This window comes from Xyrauchen texanus, chromosome 40 (assembly GCF_025860055.1).
Source record: "Xyrauchen texanus isolate HMW12.3.18 chromosome 40, RBS_HiC_50CHRs, whole genome shotgun sequence".
NCBI lineage: Eukaryota > Metazoa > Chordata > Actinopteri > Cypriniformes > Catostomidae > Xyrauchen > Xyrauchen texanus.
The window spans coordinates 19,468,066-19,485,266 of NC_068315.1; the positions used below are offsets into that span (position 1 = coordinate 19,468,066).

The 17,201-nt window shown below is 37.2% G+C and overlaps 3 protein-coding genes across 5 annotated transcripts; 2 read left to right on the forward strand and 1 right to left on the reverse strand.

Moving 5' to 3' along the window:
* Positions 1-62: 62 nt before the first annotated feature.
* On the reverse strand, positions 63-4,774 carry maff (v-maf avian musculoaponeurotic fibrosarcoma oncogene homolog F). 2 transcript variants are annotated; one of them, XM_052112338.1, is made up of 3 exons: positions 4,278-4,310; positions 2,353-2,411; positions 63-1,910 (listed from the first exon to the last, which is right to left on the reverse strand). In XM_052112338.1, the coding sequence occupies exons 2-3, from the start codon at positions 2,386-2,388 to the stop codon at positions 1,467-1,469; spliced, it is 480 nt and encodes a 159-aa protein (XP_051968298.1). In that variant the 5' UTR covers positions 2,389-2,411; positions 4,278-4,310; the 3' UTR covers positions 63-1,466. The 2 variants fall into 2 exon arrangements, with proteins under 2 accessions (XP_051968298.1, XP_051968297.1); XM_052112337.1 differs by lacking the exon at positions 4,278-4,310 and adding an exon at positions 4,605-4,774 and having other exon boundaries at positions 64-1,910.
* Positions 4,775-4,881: 107 nt separating this feature from the next.
* Positions 4,882-8,842, forward strand: LOC127633312 (mitochondrial import receptor subunit TOM22 homolog). 2 transcript variants are annotated; one of them, XM_052112339.1, is made up of 6 exons: positions 4,882-5,021; positions 5,181-5,266; positions 5,379-5,475; positions 6,621-6,739; positions 6,837-6,954; positions 7,990-8,842. In XM_052112339.1, the coding sequence occupies exons 3-6, from the start codon at positions 5,386-5,388 to the stop codon at positions 8,062-8,064; spliced, it is 402 nt and encodes a 133-aa protein (XP_051968299.1). In that variant the 5' UTR covers positions 4,882-5,021; positions 5,181-5,266; positions 5,379-5,385; the 3' UTR covers positions 8,065-8,842. The 2 variants fall into 2 exon arrangements, with proteins under 2 accessions (XP_051968299.1, XP_051968300.1); XM_052112340.1 differs by lacking the exons at positions 4,882-5,021; positions 5,181-5,266 and having other exon boundaries at positions 5,273-5,475.
* A 791-nt stretch (positions 8,843-9,633) lies between these two features.
* Positions 9,634-16,987, forward strand: LOC127633702 (meiotic recombination protein DMC1/LIM15 homolog). Its single transcript, XM_052112958.1, has 13 exons — positions 9,634-9,690; positions 12,062-12,106; positions 12,203-12,349; positions 12,438-12,520; positions 12,685-12,737; positions 14,127-14,168; positions 14,305-14,377; positions 14,476-14,567; positions 14,697-14,770; positions 14,888-15,002; positions 16,159-16,219; positions 16,330-16,446; positions 16,918-16,987. Exons 1-13 carry the CDS (start codon positions 9,634-9,636, stop codon positions 16,985-16,987), a joined length of 1,029 nt encoding a protein of 342 aa, XP_051968918.1.
* The last annotated feature ends 214 nt before the right edge of the window (positions 16,988-17,201 follow it).

A 17,201-nucleotide genomic window follows, 5' to 3' on the forward strand; every position in this document is an offset into this window, starting at 1 on the left:
TGTTTGTGTGATTGTGAACTCAATGAACACACATAATTCTATGTACAATAATATACAACATTTATTTCAATTAAATGATATAAAATAGACACTGAATTTATCATAGAAAAATACAGATAATAAATACGTCACTTTTTTTGTGCTTCGCCCTCTTACAAAACAATTAGCACATTTGAATGCAGAAACGTGGGCATGGGCATTATATATTCCAAGTTTAAATGATGATCAGTATGGATGATGACATAACTAAAAACATTTAATTACAAATTTAGCAGAGATGTCAAAATGTTTAAAACGATTGATTTTTACCTGATCATACAGTATAACCCCCATCTTCTGGAGTAAACCAGGCTTGTAGTGGGCTAGAACCTTCTCGATGACTACAAGTTAATGTGACATGTGATATCATTTCTCATTTTGTGTCTCACTTTCCCTCTGTCACTTTCTAATCCTCCTTTTTTCCCCCATGTGAGCCCATATAAATGCTCACTTCTCCTCATGGCTTCTCTCTTCCTCTTTCTCTATTTTCACATCTTTCTCAGATTTCTCTTCCTCTACCTCCTTCTAATGGTATTTTTTTATATATATATATATATATTCCAACGATCCAAAATAATTAGATACGTTTTTAATCATAAATAGCAAATAATATATATGGTCTTGGTTTTAAATACAAAAATACCACTACAAACGAGCTGCTCTAATATTAGTACAAATATGACCCTCACACAAACTGAATCATCTTACAAGTAATGGGGCCATTTACCTTACCATTACCACACTACTCATTACAACAAGTAAACATTAAAAAAAATACTCATGTCAAACCCATTACAATAATCAAGAGAATGATTCCACACTAGTAGTATTTAGACCAATCACAGAACAAATTACCTGTCTCGAAAACAAATAAAATAGCTTTTATGTCTGTTATAGAACATTTGTCTTTTACACAAACATTAAAATATATAAATGGCATGTATCAATATATCTGCTCTGACTTAACATTCTATAGGCCCATGAATAATTAATACCAAGGAGATGTTCCAGCAAAACTAACCAGCTTCTGAAATGTTTGTGGTCACACATGATGAGTCAAACTCACACATCTAGTGAAGACAACGGTGTTGCTAGGACTGTTTTCAACATGGATGGCCTCTCAGAAAGCACAGTAATATCAACATGGGCATATTAGCAATAGCTTAATGCAGACACATACACTTGTCATTATATTGAGGCCAGCACAACAGTACTGAGATTATTCATGGACGTTTTAGGACTGTATATACAGTGTGTGTATACTGAAGTATTTAGATGTAACTGTTTCCCAACCGGTATGCGTTTCTGCTCCTGTAAATATGAGTATAAATTAATAGGTGTATGCATCTTAACAAGCATGGTCCTGTCTGTCTGTGCAGTCATAATGTGTACCTATATGTGTCTGCATATCCATGAGTATGGTGCCCCTAGGATGCTCCTTGATCTCTAGGTGTGTGCACCTGCTGGGGTGTCTTCACTATGGTGATGACAGAGGCTGTGTTGAGGCGGGGTGTGGTGGCCAGTAGACTGCCTCCTCCAGATTCCAAACCTCGTGCGAAGCGCTGCAGGGCTGCAAGACGGGCACCCAAACCTTCCAACTCGCGCCGCATGCCTGCATTCTCTGCCCCCAGCCGCTCCACCTCCCGCTGCAACTCCTTCTTCTGCTGCTCCAGGGCCTCGCGCTGGGACACACGCTTCACTCGGCAGCTCGCTGCATAGCCGCGATTTTTCAGCGTCCGTCGCCTCTGCTTCAGCTTCTGCACCTCATCCCTTGACAAACCACGTAAGTGCAGGTTCAGCTCACGCACTGACAGAGACATGAGCTCACTGTCGCTCAGGACTGGGACGTTCTCCCCACATTCCCTTTTCACCTGAAAGCATAGAACAGTTATGTTCACAGTGTGACACTTGAATGAAGTTCACCTAAATCTCTTATCATCATATACTCACTCTTATGTTGTTCCAAACTTGTATGAGCTTCTTTCTTCCGTGGAACACAAAAGGAGATGTTAGGCTGAATGACAATCTCAGTCACCATTCACTTTTCATTGTAGTGAAAATGAATGGTGACTCAGACTAACATTCTCCTTAAAATCTCATGTGTTTCAGGGAAGAAAGTCAAACAGGTTTTCATTTTTGGGTAAACTTTCCTTTAAAAGACTTGAATAAAATAAAATAGACTTTGTAATTGTAGGATGGACACTACATTTCAAGTAAACGCCACTGCATATAAAAAAAATACATCATGTGTTTTTAAGAATAATGTTTAATGGCAAAATGAATAAAAGTGAAGTCAGTAAAAAGGATCTTTACCTTGAGGGCTTTACTTGCTCTGCTGTCTGAGGTCATTGTCTAGTATGTATCCCTGTAACCTGTGAATACCAAATAATCAGATTAAAATCAGGTAAATTTACATATGGTAAGACCAGAACCCTTCTAATAGGGGATGCTACAAGCCTAGCCTAAAATAGCATAACGAGGTGCTCCTATAGACATTCTATGGGTGGTACAATGGCGAGGAGACATGAGACTGTTCTTTTTGAATATATGTCTATGGAGGAGATGCCTCAGTGCGCAGGAGAAACTGCTTTTGTGAGGAACCAGCTCATCAGATAATTTACTGCCTTTCATATAATCTTCAACATGTTTTACACTAAACAAAATGAACTATGTGTGGAGTTTACAACAATAAATTGCTGTTTTATAAGAGAAGTCATGGATGATTTTGTGACAGGTAGATGTCACTTTACGGCTCTCACCACTAATTTATATGGTATCTGCAAACAGTGACTCAACGTCGTAACATGTTAGTTGACCGTTATGCTCTTTTCTATTGTAGAGCCGTGGAGGTTGTCATCTTCATATATATATATACACACAAATCTCTCTGGTAAGATGGTGAACACTATATTTTTTAAGGAATATTACAGGCTCAATACAAGTTTAGCTTAACCAACCACAAATGATGCCATTTTGACTCATCCCTACTTTTTAAAACAGCAAAAATTGCAGTTACACTGAGGCACTTACAATGGAAGTGAATGGGGGCCAATCAGTAAACATTAAAATACTCACCGTTTCAAAAGTACAGCCACTTCAGCATGCTTTTAATGTGATAAAATTGATTACAAGCTTTTAAAGTTTAATCCAATTTTACAATTTTGTTGCCATGACGACGCAACGAAGTAAACAACGCTTTAAACAACTTTGCAGCTCAAATAATACACAAGTTTTCACAGAAAAATTAACAAAAGTGCTTTCATAAATTTATAAGCTTCCTATATCTGCCTTAAAGCCCCAAAACCTTGGCCCCATTCACTTCCATTGTAAGTTCCTCACAGTAACATTGCTTTTTTTAATTTTTTTTATGGAGCGACAAATCGAAATAAATTATGTAGTAATCAACATTATGCCAGAAATGCTGTCGATTTAGCTTAACTTGTATTAAACATGGAATATTACTTTAATGGCTTAATTTCACATGGACTTCCAATTCTTATTTTCATTTTCTAAATCTAGGTTTCACGAATCCCAACAGCAGCACTATATTATTTTTGTATTATTATTTTATACAGTAATTCATGACTGGTCAAAGTCCAGATGGAGAACTAAACTTTATTGACCATGAGTTTCCCGTCATGTGTGGGAAGAGCGCCTATCATCCGCGAGCTGCCTGAAATAACCGACCACGAGCAAGAACACGAGTCACAGTGATTCAGCACAAGTCCTCCATTCTTGTCTCACAGCAGCACCTTACTTTAGTTTCACTTTTCCTGTTTTCAATCATTTATCAAGTTCCTAGTTACTCAACAACATAAACTCGCACTCATATTTAATTATATCATATTACATTTATTTATAAACGATTTAACGTACAACAACAATCGTTATTTAATTAAGGACAATCTAACCAAATATTTTAATAAGCGATAAAATATATTATAATAATAATAATAGGGTACAACTATGTACGAATTCGTTTATTAAATAAATTATAACAAGATCAAACCAGAACCTTGCTAATTAGCCATTTCTCATCGAAAAGAACATACGCGTTTACCCGTTTCGCGTAATTTAGGGCTAGAATATATGAACGTGTCAGTAAAAACGAATTTCTATGAATATTTGTAAAAAATAACAAATAATAAGAATACAAATACATTTGCGATCCGAGACTGAATCGACAACATCTCGGCAGCTATTTCCTTATTACGCGTTAGCTCGCTGCTAGTACTCACGTCGTGATAATAACACACGCCATATTCGCTCAGTTGACTCGTACTATTGTAATATATATATATATATACATATATATATATATATATATATATATATATATATATATATATATATATATATATATATATATATATACATATAATACAACTCGTTTATGAACGCTTACAACACAAAAAAATATCTAAATCATAACAGCATTAATAGAGGGATGTATTAGCAAATACTGTGCACTAGAGCAGGTTCGCTAACACCCCCTCCGTTTCCTTAGCGTAAACAAATGTCGAAAGGAGAAAAACAACAACAAAAAAAAAAACAGATAATCTTGCCTGGTGTGGGTTTCTCTTCTTTTTCGCCTAATATCACACGTCACCGATTACCGAACAGGCCTAGATTCTCACAGCTTCTCCGGTATTTCAACTGACCTACGTTGTCGCAATACGGCTCGTGTTTAGACGAGAGAGCAAAACGCCTTTTTCCCGGAATCACTCCACCATCAGCAGGCTGGATGCTTTCATTCATAAAAAACACACACACGATGACTCAATGCTTTAAGAATGAGGGCGGAACCATTTGCACACGCACAGAAATATCTGTCAACAACCTTGTATAACTCTCATAGTAGGCATAATTTGTCTTGTAGCCGCCACATGATTGTTATGTTACCGTGAGTGATTTGTATTGTACGTGATGTGGGCTTCCAAACTTCAGAAGTATAACATCAGAAGTGCGTCTGTGAGAGCAAGGTTGGAATTACTATAAAATAGTGTAATAAATGTTTTAATGAAAAGCTTACTCGAACAGAATTTTTGTGTGTAAGAGATACAACTTTCAATAATATGTACAGTATGTTTTATTATACTACTACGCAATCATTTTCTGCAATAAGACCTTCATGTCCATAGGTGGCGCAATGTGTCTTTGTGCTTCCTTACAAGGAGCCAGAGAGGTACATCCGCCTCACATGCAACACAAGTGACCTCAGGTTTCGGTGAGTGCTGTGTGGATGTTAGTCGTTGTGAGCGTGTGAAACGAACCTTAAACAACCACACAGTCTGTTCACAATTATAACCAACATTTAGTTGACACTCTTCTTGTGCTAGGTTTTAAATGGCTACGATCCAGGAGCTCTCTCCAGATTCCGACCTTGCGGTAACTAGACCCCCTGAAGACGAGATCGAGGGAGATGAAGATGAAGAGGTATGCCTTTCTTGGTCACTGAATATTATAAAGATAATATGTTTTGTGCTTGCATGGGTGAGTTTCGCTCCTTTATGGAAACCCTCACCTCAAATTAAGCGCATGTGTTTTGACACAAATGACAACTGAGATAATTATGGTTCTTAAAGGGATAGTTCACCCAACATTGAAAATTCTCCTCATTTATTCACCCTCATGCCATTCCAGATATGTATGACTCGACTTTTAGAAGAAGCTCTGTAGGTCAAATCAAAAACCATATAAAGTCAACATAAAAGTAATCTACCACTCCAGTGGTTTTATCCATGTCGTTAGAAATTATATGACAAGTGTGGGAGAGAAACAAATGCAAATTTAAGTCCTTCATTAACTTAAATGTCCACTTTCTCCCGTCTTGCTAAGTGCGCTTCTTCCTTCCGTTCTATGACTGATTACAACCAGCGTAAAAAGGTGTATACCGCTTCCTACTATATCAGAGTGTTTAGCATCAAGGCTTTTATTCTTCTACTTTATATTCTGATTTGTAACTGTGTTTCTTGTAGCAATTTAAAAATATCCCTATTTACTTTAAGTTTTTTCCCTGTTCCTAGAATTCCCTTAAGGACTTGAAGTATTGATTTGTTTCACACCCAATCCTTTCACCCTCACTTCTGAAGACATGGATTTAACAGCTGGAGTTGTATAGATAACTTTCATGCTGTCTTTATGTGCTGTTTGGAGCTTCAAAGTTCTGGCCACTATTCATTTGCACTGAATGGACCAACCGAGCTGATAAATTCTTCTAAAAATATTTATTTGTGTTCAGCAGTGGAAAGTCATACACATCTGAGATGGCATGTGGATGAGTAAATTTTGGTTGAACCATTCATTAAATCGTTTTTTAATGTATAAATTACTCTTGTTATGCTCTGTGCGTTAACTCACTAAGTAAGAACATGCATATGCTTTTTAATATACATTTTATTTAGACAAAGCAGATCATATATTTTAATATTTAATGTTTACCCAGCTCTGTAACTTGAGGCTTTAAACTGTCAAAAAAACATTTCAAAACAGCAGTACGTGTTTGTCTGAACGTTATTCATTTTTACTTTAAAGAGATCCAAAACTAATGTTATAGTCTCTTATTATTTCTTCTTTCACAGCTGGATGAAACATTGCTGGAGAGGCTGTGGGGACTAACTGAGATGTTTCCAGATAAAATGCGCTCAGCAGCTGAAAGATCTGCCCAGTGTTCACTGTCTATAGCCAAAAAGATTTACAGGTGGGCTGCTTGCAGTTGACCTCAATGAAAACTGTCAAATCATTATATTTAGACTTGACATGTGAGGATATTTTTCCCTTCCTGTGCTTTCCTTTAGTTTCTCCCGCTCAGCTCTGTGGGTCGGTACCACTTCCTTTATGATTCTGGTTCTGCCGGTTGTCTTTGAGACTGAGAGGCTTCAGCTGGAACAACAACAACTACAACAGCAGCGACAGGTACCGAATAGTAGCAGTAGCATAAATGTGAACCCTTTCTTTGTGACAACATTTGACTGTTTAACTTTTAATCAGTGAGAAAGAATGTGATGTATTCATTCAATTTCTTTTATATGTAGTGGATTCTCCAGTGCTGTTAAATGGCCTTTGATAAAACTCAAGTGATGCTCATAACCATAAGAAGTTTGCTTAAATGCCCTGTTGTACATAAATATCTTTCCACTGAAACACCCATAGAAATAATCAGAATTTTGTAGAATTTAGCCTATGTATTTTTAAGCATGTGTTTTCTGTGTCTTTGACTTGACTTTAATTGAGATTAATAGAGTTTGTTTACATTAAAATACTTATTTCGTATAGGGAATCTGCATGCCATAATGTTTATGTAGGCTACACATCAAAAACAAGCCAAGAATTGTGTTCCTGAACTACTTTTTTGCTGTTGTTACTCTCAGCAACACAGTTAACTTTTTTTTTTTTTTTTTTCAACTATTGAATACATTTTACTCAAAGCAAGCAACAGTTAATGCTGTTTCTCTGCAAAATACATGTTGAAAATAGATTTTTTTTTTCCACAGGAATAGACCTAAACGAAATGCTGTAATCAACACTTAACAATTGTAGCTGTAATTGTAATCTTGATTATTCAAGTGTGCAGCCATACTTTGAAGAGAGATCATTGATAAGAAGTTTCCCATTTAATTTCTATATTACTGTGGTGAGGCTGTGGTCAGGCGCCTTTCTGGAGAGTGAGAAAATGGTAAGGACATCCACAAATGGATGGCTTGGTTGAGTGATTTAATAAGACCTTAAAAAATATGGTTCATAAGTTTGTACACAAAGATGGCAAATGAGGAAGCTGGAACTGGCTTGATAAACACATAGACATAGTGTGGCACACAGGTGGAACTCATTCACAACTTACCCTCCTGGCCTCGCTCTCCCCAGACATCGCTCGGCCCGCCCTGCTCACCACATTTACATTTAGGTTTTTTGTGATTTTTGAGTCAAATTCTCCTTGTTCTGTTTTTGCAGATTTTGCTGGGTCCAAATGCTGGCATGTCTGGGGTAATGCCTGGAATGATGCCTCCTGCTCCTGGAAAGTTGTGATGATGGATATAATGTAACATAAATGAGTTACAGAACATTAAGATGAATGGAGACCTGTTGGAGAAAAGGAAAGCGAGATTGAGCAGAAACTGTTGAAAAGAAGATGAAGTGGTTGGTCAACATCAAGAAGTCATTACTTTGTTTTGGTTGTGTTCAAAGGAGAGCATGATGACTTAAAATGAACTTCCTTCTTTCTCTGCCTTTCTCACAAAAAACATTCTGTATAGACTTATGTCCAAGCTCTGACCTTTTACTTTATATAGTTATCTGATAACATGTCTTTCAGAGAGACAGACTATAGCAGCTTTTGAGTGTATTTTGACTTGTTGTAAATGCATTTTATTTCCAAATTACTTTTCGGTTTATCGCGCCATGATGGCCATTGTAACACACCATTGTTCCTTAAGTTGTAGTAATATTTGACATTAAAAAAAATGCAGATTTTTTTAAATTATGAGTGCACACCAAGCCCAGTGTTGATTGTGAAATTATCTCTCTACAGATTATGGTGTTTTCTTTGTTGATTTAGAAATGTTAAATCTATGGAATTGGCTATCTACCAACAGTGTCTTTTACAGATCGAATATCATGCAAAGCTTAAAAATGTGACTCCTGAGACAAAGCCATACCGTGTGCAGAATCATTGTGAAATATATTACAGGAATACTGTTGTTTTTTTTTTTTTTTTAACATAGTCAATATGTTATTTGTCATTCAATTAACCATAGAGTTATCCTGTGTGCTCCACATGGCAGCCGGAATAAAATCAAGTCCATCATTGCCATTTGTTGTGATGTGTTTTATACTGAGAAATTAAAATGGCATTTGCAGTTTATTCTTAAGTGAAATAATTGCGACGAAAATCAAAGCCCAAGAATCGCAGGAAGCGCCCTTCAATCCGCGCTTTTAGGCAAAATAGAAGTCATTCTTCTGTTGGACAATAGTTATGATGATAATAATACACATATATTTGCATTTATTTAATCAAGTATATAATATTACAACAGAAAAAACTTAAGAATTTTTTTCAACCAAGAACTTTTTCATGCTGGTTTCCATGAAGACATTTTCTATTCGAATGTCACAATCGTCATAGACTGGTTAACATGCCAGATCTGTTATCGATAAAACCGATACAAATACATTTGAAAAGTTTTTGTAAATTGTAATCGCAGTTTAAAAATAAATTTAAATAAATAAACTTTGACAGCTACCCAAGATATGTCGGAGCGCGAGACAAACGCGCGCGCGCGCGTGCTGCCGCTCACTGACAAGTGTCATTCCGCGGGAGATCACTGGAATAGATCCTGTCAGCGTTCTCTGAGGTTTTAACGTGAGGTCAAATGCAATTTTATATTAATTTACTTAGGTCACCAATTTATCGTGAAACGTGAGACTAACTGTACTTTTGAAATAGCCAGTTAACATAAACAGTTATGTGGTTAAATAGCTATCCATCAATTGAACAAAAGATTTTTCTAAATGCTGACTGACTGACTGACTCACTCACTTAACTCGCCACCGAAACAGTTTATATTATTGTTAATATTCTTTTAACCCATTCATAGTATGAAGGTTATGGAAGACCAAGCTTTGGAGGAAGAGACGGGCTTTCAGGATGATGAGGTGATTCACATTAATTTCTCTGAGGCAGCTTGAGTCAGTGCAATACAAAAGGGGTCTTGTATGTATAGACAATATTACCTCTTTTAGATGTAGTTTTTAAAGCCATGGTTCACACAAAAATGAACATTCTGTCATAATTTACTCACACTCATGCCATCCCAGATGTTTATGACTTTATAACTTCTGAAGAACACAAATGAAGAGGTTTAGAAGAATATTTCAGCTCTGTTGGTTCTCATAATGTAAGTGAATGGTGACCAAAACTCAGAATGTCCAAAAAGTAATCCATAAATCTCCAGTGGTTAAATCCTTGTCTTCAGAACCTATTTGATTGGTGAGGGTGAGAAAAATATAAATATGTACTTTTTTAATTTTTATTTACTATACAGGTGAAACTCGAAAAATTTGAATATCGTGCAAAAGTTCATTAATTTCAGTAATTCAACTTAAAAGGTGAAACTAATATATTATATAGGCTCATTACAAGCAAAATAAGATATTTCGAGCCTTTATTTGATATAATTTTTATGATTATGGCTTAGAGCTTATGAAAACCCCAAATTCAGAATCTCAGAAAATGTAAATATTACATGAAATCAATAATAAAAAAAGGATTTTAAATACAGAAATGTCGGCCCTCTGAAAAGTATAATCATGCATATGTACTCAGTACTTGGTTTGGGCCCCTTTTGCATTAATTACTGCCTCAATGCGGCGTGGCATGGATGCTATCAGCCTGTGGCACTGCTGAGGTGTTATGGAAGACCAAGATGCTTCAATAGCGGCCTTCAGCTCTTCTGCATTGTTTGGTCTCATGTCTCATCTTTCTCTTGGCAATGCCCCATAGATTCTCTATGTGGTTCAGGTCAGGCGAGTTTGCTGGCCAATCAAGCACAGTAATACCATGGTCATTGAACCAGGTTTTGGTACTTTTGGCAGTGTGCAAGTCAGTGAAGAAAAATGAAGTCAGCATCTCCATAAAGCTTGTCTGCTGAAGGAAGCATGAAGTGCTCTAAAATGTCCCGGTAGACGGCTGCGTTGACTCTGGACTTAATAAAGCACAGTGGACCAACACCAGCCGATGACATGGCTCCCCAAACCAACACAGACTGTGGAAACTTCACACTGGACTTCAAGCATCTTGGATTGTGTGCCTCTCCATTCTTCCTCCAGACTCTGGGACCTTGGTTTCCAAATGAGATGCAAAATTTGCTCTCATCAGAAAACAGACGTTGTTTGTTGTTCAGGAGCGGCTTGACAAGAGGAATACGACATTTGAAGCCCATGTCCAGGACCCGTCTGTGTGTGGTGGCTCTTGATGCAGTAACTCCAGCCTCAGTCCACTCCTTGTGAAGCTCCCCACACATTTGAATGGCCTTTTCCTGACAATCCTCTCCAGGCTACGGTCATCCCTGCTGCTTGTGCACCTTTTTCTTCCACACTTTTCCCTTCCACTTAACTTTCTATTAATGTGCTTTGATACAGCACTTTGAGAACATACAGCTTCTTTTGCAATTACCTTTTGAGGCTTTCCCTCCTTGTGGAGGGTGTCAATGATGGTTTTCTGCACAACTGTCAGGTCAGCAGTCTTCCCCATGATTGTGAATTCAACCGAACCAGACTGAGAGACCATTTAAAGGCTCAGGAACCCTTTGCAGGTGTTTAGCTGATTAGAGTGTGACACTTTGAGCCTACAATACTGAACCTTTTCACAATATTCTAATTTTCTGAGATTCTGAATTTGGGGTTTTCATAAGCTGTAAGCCATAATCATCAAAATTATATCAAATAAAGGCTTGAAATATCTTACTTTGCTTGTAATGAGTCTATATTAATTTCACCTTTTAAGTTGAATTACTGAAATTAATGAACTTTTGCACGATATTCTAATTTTTCGAGTTTCACCTGTAAATCTCCTTTTTACCAGCCACCACCAGTAGGTGGCTGAAAGTGAATATCATTGAGTGAGTGTAGATTTACAGTTAAAAAACAAAGAAGGACTTAAATATTTATCTGTTTCTCACCCACAACTATCCCACTAACATACCCACTATCATATCGCTTCAGAAGAAATGGTTTAAACCGAGCAGTATGGATTACTTTTATGCTGCCTTTATGTGTTCTGTCCACTATTTACTTGCATTTTGTGGACCTACAGAGCTGAGATATTCTTCTAAAAACCTTAATTTGTGTTCTACAGAAGAAAGAAAGTCTTACACATCTGGGATAGCATAAGGGTGTGAAAATTATGAGATTGTTTTATTTTGGGGTGAACTATTCTCAGCATGGAAATTTACTGCACAGCTTATTTGCCTTTTACTTGTTTGTTTGTATATAAAATTCTAATTTTTTCCTATAAATATACCCACAGGAATCCTTTTTTCAAGACATAGAGCTCTTACAGAAGCATGGCATTGTAAGTAAAATTACTTTGGTAGTCAAATAATGTGATTGTTCGAAAGGTATGAAAAGGTCATGTCATTGACTCTGATTCTTGTCCCTCTCCCTTAAGAACATGGCTGACATCAAGAAGCTGAAGTCTGTGGGGATTTGTACCGTGAAAGGGATCCAGATGACCACACGCCGTGCTCTCTGTAATGTTAAGGGGCTGTCTGAGGCTAAAGTGGACAAAATAAAGGAAGCAGCTGGAAAGTTGCTGGTAATTTGATGTAACCTGTTGCATGTATTAGCAAATAATTGTCTTTGTGTGCCTAATTTGATTATTTTGTCTTTAAAATTCCATGCAGTATTGTGGGTTTCAAACAGCTTCTGAATATAGTGTGAAAAGGAAACAAGTCTTCCACATCTCAACTGGCAGTTTGGAATTTGAGTAAGAAAAAACCAACCAACCAACCCGTTTATAGATCTAAAACCAACAAGCAGTCCACATGACACCTGTTGTTTCAAGGTTTAAAAATAAATACATTCTGATAAGTAACTTATACATTCTACATCTGAAAGGAGAAATGCCTTTTCGTTTCATTTCTTGTATAGTAAACTTCTTGGAGGAGGTGTGGAGAGTATGGCCATTACTGAAGCTTTTGGTGGTAGGGTGCTGTTTGATGCTCTGTTATCTATTATCTTCTTTGCTAGAACTAAGTGTTTTGCATTTTACAACCCCAATTCCAAAAAAGTTGGGAGAGCATGGAAATTGCTAATAAAACAAAAAGGAGTGATTTGTAAATTCTATTCACCCTGTGCTATATTAAGGCACTCTTATGTTTTGTGTTTTAGCTTGTGAATTTAAAATCAAATCAGATGATTTGGGGGAGGTGCTGAAAAGAGTTTTGCCCAGGGCGCCATACAAGCTAGAACTGCTACTGAGCGTTTCCTACCACTGTGTAAAATCACCAACACTTATACGTTTGGGCACTGAAGACAGAAAATTGTTACATTTAACAGGCAGCATTTCCCCTAATTCATCTGTTATGCAGGTCTTCAGCTGTGCAGTTAAAGGGGGCATTCTTTACCTTATTTTGCTCTTTTGGAGACAGGCCATGACTGCGGGCATGCCAATACTCAGCCATCCACTTGTAATAATGCATAGTGTATTATATAGGGTAGTATGTGGCATTGCATGGGACATCCCTGGAAATGATGGCATCTGGATGGCAGCATATGTTGCTCCAGAATTTGTGCATACATTTCTGCATAAATGGTGCCCTCGTAGCAAGTTACCCATGCCATAGGCACTGACACACCCCCACACCATGACAGACACTGGCTTTTGGACCTGACACTGATAACAGCTTGGATGATCCTTATCCTTTTTGTTCGGGACAAAACAACGGCTGTTTTTTCCAAAAAATATTTGAAATGTGGACTTGTCGGAACACAAAACACAATTCCACTGTTATACTTTCCTTCTCAGATGAGACCAAGGAGAGAATTCGTTACTGCTTCTGGACAGTGTTTATGTATGGCTTCTGCTTTGCATAGTAAAGCCTTAACATCCATCTGTGGATGCATCGGCAAATAGTGTAGACTGAGAAAGTATTATACTTTTACCAAAGTATTCCCAAGCCCATGTCTTGATGTCCATGACGCATTAAGGTTTTTAGACATTGACTTCTGAGGGATCGGAGATCACGCATATTCAGAGGTGGTTTTCCAGAACAATGCCAAATTATACTGCCTGTATTAAATGTGCATGCCTGTGTAAGCAGTGTGGGAGCTAGATTGGGCTACCTGCAGTCCTGACCTATGAGAATATGTGGCTCTGTACAATTGCACAGCTGAAGAGAGTGTATATTTTATAGGTTAAACATCAAATAATGTTTCATTTTAGTGCTTTCAATATAGCACAGAGTAAATAGAATTTACAAATCACTCTTTATTAGCATTTTCGGTCCCAATTTTTCCAGAATCGGGATTGAACTTTAGTTCATTTATGCAGAAATGTATTAATGTTTTATTGTCTTGATGAAACCTTTCAGAGTTCAGAACTGGAAAGACTCAACTCTCTCATACCCTGTGTGGTAAGGTTCTGCTCTTAAATATAGATATCGTGTTCTAATGTAAAATGTGGATCGTAGTACTCCTTTAAAAACAATGTAAAAAATGCTCTGATTTTGAACTGTTAACCTCACTCAGTTTCTATTTCTTTTTCTTAAGTAACTGCTCAGCTGCCTGGAGAGTATGGGTACACAGGAGGAAAAGTCATCTTCATTGATTCTGAAAACACCTTGTATCCCTTCCGCATTTGCTTGTTTTGTGTCAAATTCACCTTCATTAATTTGAATATGAATTAGCCCATCTTTTCTCCTTAATAATTGTGATCGCTAGTCGCCCAGAGAGGCTGAGGGACATTGCTGACAGGTTCAATGTGGATCATGAAGCTGTATTGGATAATGTGCTGTACGCCCGTGCTTATACAAGTAAGACATTTCCATTAAGTAGAAATGTTTCCACTTACATTTTAAAATGCCATTTTACTTTGGAGAATAGCAGGCTAGCAGATGAGGAACCATAGATTTTTTCAAACTGTCTGTCTGATACATTCATAGGTGAGCACCAAATGGAATTATTAGACTTTGTTGCAGCCAAGTTTCATGAGGAGGGAGGTGTCTTCAAACTTCTGGTATGTCAGAGGGATAGAAGAAAGAAACGTAATACTATTAATGCCAACTTGCCAAAGTTTTTTTTTTTTTTTTTTGTTTACATAATTTTGTGGACATCAACAATTGATTTTCCACAGATAATAGACTCAATTATGGCTCTTTTCCGGGTGGACTTCTCTGGAAGAGGTGAGCTCGCTGAAAGACAGCAGAAGCTTGCACAAATGCTCTCTAGACTGCAAAAGATTTCTGAAGGTATGCTTTTCTTTACAAAAAGCATCTATTCAATGAACTGTATTAACTGATATTCACTGCCAGTCACACTGACTCGTGACTTTTAATGACTTGATTCTAGAGGTCGACCGATAGTGGATTTGCCATTACCGATAAATAAGGTGGTGTTAGAGGCATATAGCTTATGAATCGGCTCATAGTTTTTAAAATCTATTTATAGAATGATAAAAAATGTCTTAGACTTACCTTGCTGTGACGGGCACAGTCACTGAGGCTACAAGAGTCACAAATGAGTAAAATTCAAGATGCAGTTTATTGTTCAACCAAATCCCAGTAATAACCAGAAAAAAGATTAAGTGCATAACACAGGACTTTTTTTTTTTCTCCCCAATTTGGAATGCCCAATTTCCAATGCACTCTTAAGTCCTAGTGGTGGCATAGTGACTCGCCTCATTCCGGGTGGCGGAGGACGAATCTCAGTTGCCTCCGCGTCTAAGACAGTCAATCCATGCATCTTATCACATGGCTTGTTGAGTGTGTTACCGTGGAGACTTCACGTAATTCTTGTGGCATCCACGCACAACTCACCATGCGCCCCACCGAGAGCGTGAACCACATTATAGTGACCACGAGGAGGTTACACCATGTGACTCTACCTTTCCTAGCAACCGGGCCAATTTGGTTGATTAGGAGACCTGGCTGGAGTCAGCACGCCCTGGATTGGAACTCATGACTCCAGGTGTGGTAGTCAGCGTCTTTACTCACTGAGCTACCCAGGACCCCTAACACATTACTATTAGCTATAAACAAGCCCAAAGCACACCAGGGACTATTATTTTGAAATAACGGAGACTTGGCTGTTATAGATTTGTTTTGGTTTTTGGAGAGCTGTGGCTCAAACTACTTTTCTGCTTGGGTTTTGTGTTCTGATATAGTGTTGCAATGCCACTAATGCTAGTTCATCAGCCATACAGAGGGCAACTCAGCTTGGTGTAGATTTTTGCCAATAACCAATATTTCCAAAAAGCAACTTTCGGCATCGATTGATCGGTAAAGCAGATATATCGATCAACCTCTACTTGATTCTCGTCAGTTTTATAGACAGTTAATTAAGCTGATGGTCTTAACATGTGGACTTTATTCTCTGACCTTGTGCAATAATATTTCTGGGATGTAGAATACAACGTTGCAGTATTTGTTACAAATCAAATGACTGCAGATCCAGGAGCTGGAATGACGTAAGTATAGAAAAGATAATTCAAGTTAGGAAAACAAAACAAGTGCTACACATCCATGGAAATGGAATGTCTTACTGCTCTTCAACCTAACTGGAAAAAATTGCTCTTAGATTTCAAGCAGATCCCAAAAAGCCTATTGGAGGACACATACTGGCACATGCCTCCACCACACGCATCAGCTTGAGAAAAGGACGTGCTGAGCTGAGAATTGCCAAGATATTTGATAGGTAATTGATTTAAACTTTGTTTAATTCGCTCAACTAAGATAAAGAGAACATGATAGAAGATATGATTGGTTTTCAGTGGCAAGATTAATAGGTATTACAATCTTTTCAATTTATGTCAATTACTGATGTTTTATAAAATATTTATTAAACAGGGATGCAAACTACTCATCTTTTGACTAAAGTTACTTATTTTAAAACTAATGAACTGTTTGGTACAATTTTCAACATTTGACTTAAAACCACTTGAAATGGGTACTTTAAGTATAAACAAACAAATCAACGAAAATATACCCCTTGGAACACTTGTTATGACTTTCTCACCTTTTATGAGTTTGCATCCCAGATTGAAATTCAGTAATAGTTCCAGTTAGTAATAATTATAATATTACACATACATTAACATATTGGATTAGTATAATTCAAGCTATTTGGTTAAAATGCTTGCATCTTAACACTTCTGCTTTTCAACAGCCCAGACATGCCAGAAAATGAGGCTACCTTTGCCATTACTGCCGGAGGAATAACAGATGCTAAAGACTAGAAATCTTCATAGAAAGTCCAGTGTTACACAAATGGAATTCTTCATTTCCCAAGATTATTCATGATGTAATCTGTTCAAGTTATAGCATATATAACAGTTGTATTTATTTATTTATGTTTTATTTATTTAATTGTGTTTTTAAGAGTTTATCGGTTCCACAGTATTTAGAAATATAATTTCTTAAATGTTAAAAAAAAAAGTTTAATTAAAACTG

What these genes read in the sequence shown, in the direction of transcription:
- maff (XM_052112338.1), bottom strand. Translation starts at nt 2,388, where the DNA reads ATGACCTCAGACAGCAGAGCAAGTAAAGCCCTCAAG. An exon ending in GAGCAAGTAAAGCCCTCAAG is followed by an intron (nt 1,911 to 2,352) that starts GTAAAGATCCTT and finishes CTATGCTTTCAG; the next exon opens with GTGAAAAGGGAATGTGGGGA.
- LOC127633312 (XM_052112339.1), top strand. Translation starts at nt 5,386, where the DNA reads ATGGCTACGATCCAGGAGCTCTCTCCAGATTCCGACCTTGCGGTAACT. An exon ending in AGGGAGATGAAGATGAAGAG is followed by an intron (nt 5,476 to 6,620) that starts GTATGCCTTTCT and finishes CTTCTTTCACAG; the next exon opens with CTGGATGAAACATTGCTGGA. An exon ending in AACTACAACAGCAGCGACAG is followed by an intron (nt 6,955 to 7,989) that starts GTACCGAATAGT and finishes CTGTTTTTGCAG; the next exon opens with ATTTTGCTGGGTCCAAATGC.
- LOC127633702 (XM_052112958.1), top strand. Translation starts at nt 9,634, where the DNA reads ATGAAGGTTATGGAAGACCAAGCTTTGGAGGAAGAGACGGGCTTTCAG. An exon ending in ACTGGCAGTTTGGAATTTGA is followed by an intron (nt 12,521 to 12,684) that starts GTAAGAAAAAAC and finishes TTTCTTGTATAG; the next exon opens with TAAACTTCTTGGAGGAGGTG. An exon ending in GTACGCCCGTGCTTATACAA is followed by an intron (nt 14,568 to 14,696) that starts GTAAGACATTTC and finishes ATACATTCATAG; the next exon opens with GTGAGCACCAAATGGAATTA.